The sequence below is a fragment of the Oculina patagonica genome, chromosome 2 (genome assembly GCF_052425735.1).
Source record: "Oculina patagonica isolate OP01 chromosome 2, crgOcupat, whole genome shotgun sequence".
In the NCBI taxonomy this organism is placed as follows: domain Eukaryota; kingdom Metazoa; phylum Cnidaria; class Anthozoa; order Scleractinia; family Oculinidae; genus Oculina; species Oculina patagonica.
This window is the reverse complement of record NC_135759.1, coordinates 28,891,227-28,903,300: the sequence shown is the minus strand read 5'-3', so window position 1 is coordinate 28,903,300 and position 12,074 is coordinate 28,891,227. Positions and strand designations below refer to the sequence as shown.

Genomic DNA, 12,074 nt, shown 5'->3' with positions numbered 1-12,074 from the left:
CGGCGATCTCGACTTGGTGTTCATCTTGCAGCTGTTTACCAAAAGCGGAATATTTATGTTCGGCGATGCGTTGCTGGAGCCCGGGGGGGCACTCAAAAAAGTTTATACGGGGAGGCTCCGCCCCGAGGTCCAACCCCTTACCCTTTCATATACCAAATTATGACAGAAAAAAGGCACCCCTTTCGTATACCTTTTATAGAAAAAAGGTACCCCTTTCATATACCTACATGACATAAAATATACTTAAACAGAACGTTTTTTATGTAACGCTAAATAAATTAAGACGATACAGCCATCATTGCGTCTGTTCGGAATATTTAATCTAAAGGCCTTTTTAAATATCTTAATGACAGAATTTCTTACCCTTTCATATACCTAAACTTGTGAAATCCCTACCCTCTTATATACCTGAAGCCTGAAAAAGGTACCCCTTTCGGGCGGAGCCTCCTCGTATAGGCCATTATAGGGAGTACCCCCCCCCCCCGGGTGCTGGAGGTGGCTGGTCGTGTAGCCGATGTACTGTGCACGGGTATCACACAGATGACATTGATATTTGTTGACAACGCACTGTCGATTGACCAATGCTGGCTTTTCTTCACGTACCTTGAGTTTGTCACCAATTTTTGCTCTCTTGTAAACGGGTTGTACTTTTACGTTGAGGTTTTTCAGTTGTCTTCTAACGGCATCCGCAGACTTCTGATCCTTGAACGGCAGTACAACACGGGCAGTTTTGTTCCCTGGCGTTGAAGTTGTGGCTGAGATCGGTTCATGTGATTTCACTGAATCGACAGAGGTGGCGATGGTAGAGTCGATTAACCTCTCCTTTTCAAACAGATCCCAAGATGAAGAGAGACGAAGAGCATGGTATTCAGGAGCGATCTCTTATACCTTTGGTCCACGTGGCTCTGAAAGTGAAGAAGCAGACACGTGTTTGTTGGTTTCCTATAAACCATTGTTGTTAGGCGGGATCCAGATTTGCAAATTTTCATTCCGAGAAACGGCAATTTGTTATCATTCGCTAGTTCCATGGTAAAGCTTTACGCCGGGTGGTTGTTATTTAACGTATGACTTGACAGGCACTTGGCGTACGTGGCGGCTGGAATGTCGCTGAGCATTGCTAGGGTATCATCCATGTGTTACGTTACTGCTGCGTTACTCGCGTTATGATTACATCATCTGATCTCGAGTTCCCGGATGAACTCTTGCTCGCGTAATTCCTTGAGAATAAAATAGTCAACATGGCCGCCGGCGTGTCCTCATTCATTCATCGATAGAACCGAGCATAACACATGAACCGTTGGTAAAACTTTGGCAATTTGTTTTCATTTTCCAATTTTTCTTATACAGCGCAGAGGAACGTATTAGCCATCAAGGGTCCTAGTGATGAGCCCATTCCCACACCGTCTATCTGCTCATAATTCGTAATTTGGTTCGAAATTTGAAGAGAAACAGGCTCGTGATTTGTGATTATCTGACCCCCTCCCGGCCCCCCTCTCCCCATTCAGGACCCTTTTCCCAGAGTTCCCAGAAGCTAAGACCACTTTCGCCAACTCCGTCGCGCAACCTTGTCAGGTCTTGTCATGATACAAAATGTATGTCAAAAATGGAACGATCATGTCGAATATAGCAACGTTGCCAATGTTGAGACCATTGATGTATAGCTAAGGCAAAAAACTGGGAAAATTGGTTTTGGGTCACTGGCACTGGGAATCACAAACAAATAAACAATAGTCTTTAGAACTGGAGCCATCTGGGGTTGGGATTTGAAAAATCGGAAAAACAATGGAATGGGAAATGGAATTTGGGCAAAATTTCGACTTGGAAATGAGATTTTATACGTATACCCCCATTCAGAAATGGTATGTTGACAATGCGCTTCCTTCCACCCTTACATGATTTGCATAGGGACGAGGTTGCTCGGGGTGCCATAGGGATCTGGGGACGAGAACGTCGAACGTAAACACTTTCTAAAGAACATTATAAGAATGGGCCGATACAGGTTTTTCAAAACGATACGATATCGATACGATATTTGCCTTTTTTTTCGATATCTATACTATGACGTCACTTCCATACTGACGTCATTGGTATGTCACGTGATTTGTTTGACCATACAAAGGACAGTCCTGGCATTATAAATATTTGCCAGGAATGTTGATTTTTGGTCTTTTTGTTTCACTGTGGAGTGTGGACTATATCAAGTCAAGGACTCAAGGTCACTCAAGGCAATAGAAAAATCCAAATATTGACAAGAAAATCAATATTTGTTTGCGCAAAAGTGCATTTTTTAACCTCAGGTGCTGACCAGAAGACCGCAGGCTCAGATCACGTGTGCAGTATCGAAAACGTATCGAAAGTGCGATATTTTCCGAAAGTATCGATACTTTTCAAAATTGTCAAAATATCGATGTATCGAATATTTGGTATCGAGTATCGGCCCATCCTTAAAGAACAACACGTACAAGGTCGAGAGGAACAGGCAGTACGTGACCATAACTGAACGTTGAAAAACGAAGACCAAACGCCAACAAGACACAACAAAAGAACACCAGGTAAGGGGCAGGCTTCCAATTTTATTGTAGCTTTCCGAAGAAAATGGGATACGTTTTCTTCGACGAAATTTCACTTGCGTGATCTGAGCGTTTGTGTTTTGTATCTATCCCATCTATCATATAAAGAACAAGAGTTGACATGACAATTATGCTTTGAAAGAGGAACGTGAGAGTGTATGGTTTTTTTGGATCGGCATATGTCTTTGTGAACGATCACTTGACGAAACGAAACTACATTCTATTTGAGCTCACCTCAGTTAAGGATATAGAAATTGAAGATCTCATTTTAAGCTTATACTGAGCAGGCATCAGTAACGTTCTTGCACATACAGCCTGACTACAATGTTCTCTTCTGCCCTATTTTAATACCTAGGATTTGAGTGGGCTTTCAACGTTTGCCGCCAAGATGACAGAGAACATTTCAGGTATTCCCGTCGTGGATTTCAGTGCGATGAGTCTTGAACACAATGATCCCTTGGGCGAAAATGCTGATGACGTTAAAAAACTTGCTGATCAAGTGTATCAAGCTTTTAGTACCATTGGATTTGTGTATCTCAAGAATCATGGCATTCCACAAGAAATAGTAAGTGTCATATAGTAAGCCTGAAACTCTTAAATGAGCTTACAGCTTCAAATAAGCGTCCCCTTGTAATAAGCGCTCGTAACAAGACTAAATATATTGAATATATATAAGTGCCCCCCTACAACTTAGCACCCCCAACCCTCCCCCCCCCTGTACTTTCACGGAATATTACATATATAACAGTACAGATGTTACTTCTCGTTTTCTCAAGGGAAATATCCATGTGCAGCAATTAATTTATATAGGCACTACACGTTAGTAAGTTCCTCATAAAAGTTTGTGCCGACTTGACACCTTATTGTTATTGCCTTGAAATAAAAGTTCCTGAAATTACAAGACCATTTTACGTTTCCTGCTTCCAGTGCTTTAACTACCACTGAATTAATAATTAAGAACATCCCAGGCTTGAGTTTAACCAAAAAAAAAATACTTTAGTTATTACAGTTTTTTTGTGTTACAGTGTGGCCCAGGGGGGGTACCTGGGATCCAAGTGACGGGGATGTGCGAATGATTTTTTTGGGGTCGAAATTTTCGATTCCGGGATTTTTATGGGTAGGAGAATTTGGCAAGTAATTTTTTGGGTGACTTGATTTAAATAGGGGATTTTTTTGGGTATTAAAATCAAACTAAAGTGCCTTGGCGCGGCCTTGGCAATTTAGGGGGCCACTGGTTTGTCAGTTTTTTACTGTTATGTGTTAACCCTCTATAAATAAAGTTGATTATTATTATTATTATTATTTGACTAGGGATTTTTTTGGGGGGGCGTTTTTTTTTTGGTCCAGGGATTTTTTTGGGTCCTGAGTTTTGCCTCCGTTCGATCTTCCCCGTCACTTTGATTCCAGAGTACCCCCCCTGGGCAGTGTGGGTTCACTGAAAACAAAGACAATGATCATTTTGGGGCTGAAAATTGATAAACGTAATAAGCGCCTCCTTTCGAATTAGCCCACCCCTCACGTTAGAACATTAAATAAGCACCCTGAGTGCTAGTTTGAGCATTTACAGTCGCTGAGACAAAATGTGGGCTGGGTGTGTGTGTGTGTGTGCATGTGTATGTGTGTAAAGGGGGGTGGGAGGTAGGGGAAGAATTTAGAATGGGCATAAAAAGAAACAAGGAATAAAAGACTGAAGTCTATGGGTAGTGGGCAGAGGGATCATCAAGGTGGCTAGTCCCAGGTGGTGGAAAAGAAAATACAGGCTTAAACATTTTGCAACATTACACAAGGGATGACACTGCAGCTAGTCAGCTGCTGCTAAGGGAGATTGAGAGTGAAAAGGACAGCTAGATCACACACACCTTGCCCTCCCTTCCTACAAAATTGTGTAATGAAAAACCTGAATTTTAATTTTCCACAACATGCTTAAGTACAAAAGTACAAATCTGCATTTCGTACCCCGGGAGGGGTGAATGTAGGGGATGCCACCTTTTTTGTAGCAGTCATTAATTATTGTTATTCATAGTTTTCATGTGATGTCATAAAAAGTCTAAAATCTAGAATGACAAGACCCCTGAATTTTTATCCTTCACTGGCTGTAGATGTCCTTTATGAATATATCGTTAAAGGTTTTTAGGTTGATAGCATCTGCCGTCTTTCGGATAGAGCATTTGAATTTTAGAGTTAAAAGCCACACAACATCAAGATGGCCTCCAGAAGGCTGTCACGTATGCTTAAAAAATATCCTCAGACAAAATCACCTTCACTGTCTTACATTTTGGAATATTTTACCCTGCAGATTGATGCTGCTTTTGAGACATATGACAAGTTTTTTAACTTAAGTGTTGATGTAAAACAGAAGTACACCAAGAAAACTGGGACTACAAAAAATGGCTGGGATGAGCTTGAAAGAGAAAGGTGTTTACATTATGCTTTTTGTGTTACATTTTTAACTAAAAATCAATACTTTTTTCATTAAATAGTGTCACCTTGACACTATAAAATCAGTCTTATTTGAAATTTTAATTTTCCTTTTATTTTAGATTAAAAATTATTTCAAAAACTCATTAATAATTCATAAGCCCATCAACCTATCAACTGGTCGATAATACGTCACGTGGATCGACTTTATATTGATAAAACCTCTTCCTTATTAGTATGCGGTGTTTTATCAGATATAAAGTCACTGCACGTGATTTATGAATATTAATTACAATACATCAACTAGAACAACAAATGGTGGTGAATATTTAATGTTCTTTACACACGCAGTACATTTACTTTTGTACAAAATTAATAGTACAGTTGTTAAATACAGATCCAGAAAAATTCTGAACCTTTCACCATTCTCTTTGCACACTTCTTCGACAAATTTAATCAGCCAAAAGTTCAATGACTCAGCGCGCCGTCATACTGGTTATGTCAGTGCCCAAGCGTTGCACTTTAATGAGTTGTCAGTTCTGAAGGCGCAAGGCTCGATTGCTGGACTTCTGTTTTTCCTACCATTCTGCCATTCTCGAAAAATTTTCAAGGACCACTTTGTCGCTGCCTGTGTTGACTTTGGGGTAGCACTTTCTAATAATTTCCTCTCTTCCTCGGCATTTTTAGGTTTCCGAAAAGCCCTGGAAGTGGACGCCATGTCCTCTTCGTTCAGTTCAAAACACGTGTGAGATTTGATTTTCTTGCATACTTATTTTCTACGTAATATTTTTTTCGTATGCTAATTTCCAACGCCACAGAGGCATCGATGATATGAACTCTATTGGGACACGCTTATTTAGGAATGTCTTTGAAGCCGTTCAATAAACTCGCAGATCGTGCTTCATCAAGTCTAAAACACTCGGCTGCGCCTCGTGTTTTAAACTTGATAAAGCACTCCTGCTTGTTTATTAAACATTACATAAATGATGAAGTAAAACTATGACTATTGTGCAGTTCCAGAAAAATTATATCCAGACTTACCCCTTGGAAGCAAGGTCATTAGAAATTGCGAGCGTGTGGGAGGTCTCAAAAGCCAAAAATTTTTAAGGAAAGTATGGCTTAACTGAAATTTCTTGATGGGACTGGAAAATTCAAAACAATAAAACTTTCCATGGGGGTATGGATTCATATGTTTTCTAGAACAAAACATCAAGAAATTCTATCTCTGATTAGTGCAGTAGTCTAGAGATCCCTAAATAAATAATAATGGAAATCTATCCCGGGGGGGGGGGGGGGTACCCAAAAAAGTTTTGTATGGGGAGGCCCCGCCCCGAGCTCTTACCCCTTACCCTTTTATATACCATTTTGCCAGAAATTGTACACCTTTCGTATACCTTTTAATGAAAAAAGGTAACCCTTTCATATACCTGAAAGTCATGATATGGACTTAAAACATGATGTTTTCTTGTCATTTTCAAGTAGCGCTTAATAAATTGAAATAATACAGCCATAAATTGCATCTGTTCGAAATATTTGAATTAAAGGCCCTTTCAAAAACCTAATTAAATGACAGATTTCCATGCCCTTTCATATACCTAAACTTGTGAAATCCCTACCCTTTTATACCTGAAGCCTGAAAAAGGTACCCCTTTCGGGCGGAGCCTCCCCGTATAGGCCATTATAGGGAGTACCCCCTCCCCTGAGCAATCCATGCAGGGTACATGCTAAGTTTTGCAGACAATTACTGATTTTTTTTCCTATTATACATTGTGCAGCACTAATATACAGCGACCTGGAGATCTAAAGGAGTCATTCGATGTGTCTGTACTTGATGATGAAGATTTTGTAAGTTTATCCTAAATAATGTTTTGGTAGTATGCTCTGATAATTAAAATTTTGATTTATGTTGTAGAGAGAGGAAACCTGAGATATAGGCTGGGCATTTTGCCTTCAAAAGATATTAGTAGCCACTGCACTACATTATTGGATAAGAATCCGACAGTTGAGATACCATATATTATTTTTTGATTCTGCAAACACTAAGAATCCATGCATGTTTTACACAGCCATGGTATTAAAAACCTTAAAAAAACTGTGAAAAACAACCAGATTTTTTCACAGATAATTTTTTACAGGATCTGAATTTTGTAATTTTTTAAACAAATTTAGGCCATGGCAAAACTCACAGGTTTTTTCACACTGAGGTTCTCTTCCAATAGTGCTAGTCTTGTCTGCAGACAACTCTAGATCTGTTGCCGAGGGAAAGAAAAGGAATGAAGGGATGGGAGGTGAACGAGAAAGACTGGGAACGAAAGTGAGTCCTTCATTCCTAGCCTTACTCAGTGACAATCTTTTGTTCCTAGTCTTTTCATTCCTAGCTAGTCTTTTCTGAGTAACATTATTTAATATCCAAAGCAATTAGTGAATTATCGTATTTATTCGATTAAGCGCCCAACCTCGTATAAGCGCCCACCATGAAGGTAAGAAAAGTTAATAAGCGCCCAGCCTCGAATAAGCGCCCACCCCTCCTCCAAGAAAAAACTGAAGTGTGCAAGAGGGGTATTGATTGACTAAGTACTACTAAGAGACTTCCCTGAAGACCGGAAACTTTCAACGAAAAGCTAAAGTTCTGCTTTGATGTATCTTCTCATGTTGTTATATTATTTAATATTTTGCTGCAAAATAAGCTTACTGCTTGTTGAAAATGGTGAAAATTTAATAAGCGCCCAGCCTCGAATAAGCGCCCACTCTCAAGGTCCAAAAATTTAATAAGCGCCCAGGGCGCTTAAACGAATAAATACGGTTACCGTAATACAATTTCATTATAGGAATGGCCTAATGCAGAAGTACCAAACTTTCAGGACACAGTGAAGACTGTTTTTAAATACATAACAGACCTTGGTTCAAGGATGCTCTCTGTCATGGCAATTGGTCTTAACATGGTTTGTCCAAACTAAATACCTGAGTACTATAAATTTATGTATTCATAGTTAATGTGATTACAATATATAAGGAATAGGAATTAAGCTGCCGGTAACTTGTTAAAAACTAATCAACATACTTCACACAAAAATCAAATGAGAATTTAAACTAGCGGTAGACATACAAATAAAATAACCTGGTGGACAGGTGGTGTAAGTTTTCTTCACCAAATACAAAATGAAGTGAAGCAAAACCAGATCATTACAGAATTAAATCGTCGCACTCAGACAAATTAATTCCACTCAAGATTACTAATGAACGCCATTCATTTGAGTTGTTTTTTTTCTTATCTACAATTTGTACAACCTAAAAAGGCACTCTTTTTAACTCAAAAACTGAGCAGCCGAGGGTCTGCCAGCTGTTTGAAGGCTTATAGCTAGCTGCCAGGCTCTGTAAACGATAGGTCATAATTTATCAGCTGACTCACTCAAGTAGAACCCTAGAACATCATGGATTTGTGATTTTATTGTTGTATCTTGCTCGTACATGTTGTACAGTGTTGCTGTAAGAATAAAAATAGTTGACCTTTAGATCCCCCACATGGCCGTACCTAGGATTTTTTTTTTTTGCAAGGGGAAAGATTTCTGGGAAGGGCGCTGACTGTTTTTTTTTTAGGTTTTCTTTTTTTCTTTGTTTTTTTTTCTTTAGTTCCCCCTCCCCCGCTAGGTACGGCCTTGCCCAAGCTGAATTGCTTTCGTTTACATGTAGTGCACTGCTGCGTTGTAGTTTAATAGAACAGTGATTTTTGGCTGAAGGTAAATCTATCGATATAGAAATGCATTCAACACTAGCAGCATGTCTTGACGTGTCCTTTTTACAAACAGGAACCTGACACATTTGAGTATGCCTTTGAAAAGAGGGGTACATCTGTGGGCGGGGCTCAGTTACGATATAACTACTACCCAATGATACCAGACATCAGCAAAGTCAAGCCAGGACAGATCCGCTGTGGGGAACATACAGATTATGGTGGAATTACGCTGCTGATTCAAGATGATGTTGGTGGACTTGAGGTTAGGAGGAGAAGAGCATCGCTATTTACTGATCAATATATAAACTTTTAGGTGACCTAATTGTAACATTTAGTGATTATCCACTCAGGATCAAGTTTTGTCGTGGTAGTGGTTGGCAAGGGCAAGGTATATTAATCTCACTTGTAACCATAAAATGCTGGGGTGTTACCTGCACTTGATATTCCAACAAGGAATAGTAGCAATTTTCTCCCAACCACTTTGTTCTACAGAAACTGGATTTACATTCAAAAATCTGCCTTTGTTGATAAATAAATTAGAGTTCGTTGTGTGGCATTGTGTGTTAAGATTGAAAAGTAAATATATCACCATAACTTGGTAATTACACATTTCCACTGAGACCTATTCGATTTCACCAGCTCCGGCTACTCCAACCTACGCTCTGTTACAGAAATCACTTTAAAATCAATAAACACATTGAGTACAACATTATTGATCTGTTTCAGGTAACTAACGTAAATGGTCAATTTGTACCTGCCACGCCCATGAAAGGTACAGTACTGGTGAATATTGATGACTTAGTGCAGAGATGGACGAGTGACAAACTGAAGTCTGTGGTATGTTCAGTTGTAAATAATACCTAAATTAGATAAATTAGATACTTCAGAACGTTCGCGAATGCATGCTTCTATTGGAGAGCTAAAGAGCTGTAAATGTTTTGGAAAACTAAAGTAAACAGCAAAACAAGAAAAACGTTGTGAAACTCGGGGGAACTGAAACAAAAAAAAATGGAAAACGAGATCTTTGTACTTTCTGCTTTACAAAGAATCTGTGGCATTACCGTTCTTTCAATTATATTAACTGAACATTATTGCGCCGGATTTCTAACGTAATCCAAAATCCAAACCAAAGTTAACACAACAATCACAAGGCAGGCGAAGGCCTGGGTAAAAGTATTTTTAAGGTGTTGGTCAGTTTAAATCTGTACAATGTAAGCTACAGTACCTCAGTCTAGATAGCAGTACAAGCGCGATATCGAGTTCGGGAACGAATTTCGAATTTTAATCTTGTTTCGTTCCCAGAACCCACATACCTTCCTGTTGCTGAGCAGACAGTCGGTACGAGATTGGTACAAAACGATATAAACAAGAGCAAAAGCACTAGTTACATGTTCTCGATATCGTACTTATACCCCAATACAATACAATACAATCTTTATTAACGTGGTCAGCACGCCTAGCTAAAAAGCTAGTTCACGAAATGAAAATACAAAATAGACCCCGATCTAAAGATTGCTAAATAGAGTATCTAATGCTAGAATTGTAAGTACGCCAGTCACTGAATTTATCTTCTCCTGAAATAGACGCGGGTATAGCTGGAAGGCATAGCTACCGGCAGTATTAACGTTCTTTGTCCTTCAGGTTCACCGAGTGCTGATACCGGAAGTTGAAATCAAACGCCGCGTTCCTCGCCGCTCATTGGTGTTATTTTATGACCCAGATGACGACACGATGATCACGTGTTTGGATGGCTCCAACAAATATCCACCAATCAGAGCAAGGGATTGGATATATCACCAACTGCATTCCACTTACAAGTTTTGAACCAAACGTGTCAAGAAGGCTGCCTGGGCCGTGGGATCTCAGTGCAGCGATAATACGCTAACTCGTAATTATGGGCTTCTTATGTTGTAGCTAGGTTTTCTGTTTAAGGATTTGTCGTAATTTTAGAACTTGTATACAAAAACAGCTTACTAAATTACGTGTTTTATATCGGACACGAGTAACCGCAAATGCTAAAAAGCTTGGCGTCATTTTTAAAAAGCATGTTTGGTGTAGAGACGTGCTTTTTTAATTAGTTACTAGTCAGTTTATCGAAAAACTCGATTCAATTTTTTCAGTTTAACTATTTGCCAGTATGTGTAGTGCTAAAAATATTGTTATTTTGATTTGAACTAAAAGAAGATATCCAATGCGGGGTATGATATGTCGTAAAAAAGACTTCGATTCTGTGTAGAGAAAGCTAAATTGAAAGAGAAACTTTATATGTGGACATTATTACACAAGAAGACAAGATAGAGGGTCTCAATGGGGTGGTGGTTTTTACGGTTAGCGGTTAAAATTTGGCTTTTTTACGGTTAACGGTTAATTTATTTCCATTACGGTTAACAGAAGTTAAAAATTAATTTCCATTACTGAAAAACATATTTTAGGTCTCAGGACCTCTGGGACGTGGTGACCTAATCTGTTTAATTTAAAATTACTGACCGATTTTTTCCGGTTAACATATTTTACGTCTAACGGTTAAACTTTTCCAATTTTACGCCTAACGGCTAAATTTTTGGCCGTTTTACGGCTAACGGTTAACCCCATTGAGACCCTCTAGATAATTATATGAAACGTTAGCGTATTTTAACTTTCTTTTTAACTCTCGTAAGAAAAAAACGACAAAATGCCAACAGGGTAATTAAAGCGGGCTCTTTAACGAAATGGATAAAAAATACATGCCCAAGATTGAGATGAACACACTTGCTGTTTTTATAGTGTTTTATTTAGATCATAAACTATTATTATATTATTATAAAAATGGCTAAGGACCACGATCATGCCTGGTTTGTTAGCGTATTGCTTGATAGTACCATATGTAAGTAATGTAGGCACGTCAAACGTGCAGAGAGCTTAAAAAGCTACAATTTTAGTCATCGAATATAATTTGATATGCCATAAATAAAGATAACTGTTTTGTTTTTTCAATTCGTTGTTTAATGCATGCTCTGTTTATTCGAAGAAAGAGCCGTTTACGTTTTATCCTTCAAACTCAGTCAAGAGTTAAGACTTGTGTAAATTTCGCTGGCGTCACCAAAATATTCCATTGTCGCATGGTCAAGTCAACCAAACGATTTCTTAGCGTTGCCCATGGCCAGTTCTGAGATCAGGCCAGTTTCATGGCAAGCTTAACTGCTTCAGGAGCCAATGAACTCGGAAAATGAATTATTGTACGAGAACACAAACCCGTTCACTTTAACAAATAAAGTTCAAAATTGAACTGTGTTCTGATGAGTTCTATCCCCTGTCCGTTAAATTATTTGCAGTTGAACAATCACCATCTTCCAGCTAAACTTTCCATCTTTCTC

The 12,074-nt window shown here is 38.9% G+C and overlaps 1 protein-coding gene across 1 annotated transcript; it reads left to right on the top strand.

Annotated features, from left to right (window-relative positions):
* Positions 1-2,418: 2,418 nt before the first annotated feature.
* LOC144643964 (uncharacterized) lies at positions 2,419-11,694 on the top strand. Its single transcript, XM_078503363.1, has 8 exons — positions 2,419-2,552; positions 2,926-3,135; positions 4,867-4,985; positions 6,764-6,833; positions 7,817-7,930; positions 8,795-8,983; positions 9,448-9,558; positions 10,363-11,694. Exons 2-8 carry the CDS (start codon positions 2,959-2,961, stop codon positions 10,543-10,545), a joined length of 963 nt encoding a protein of 320 aa, XP_078359489.1. The 5' UTR covers positions 2,419-2,552; positions 2,926-2,958; the 3' UTR covers positions 10,546-11,694.
* The last annotated feature ends 380 nt before the right edge of the window (positions 11,695-12,074 follow it).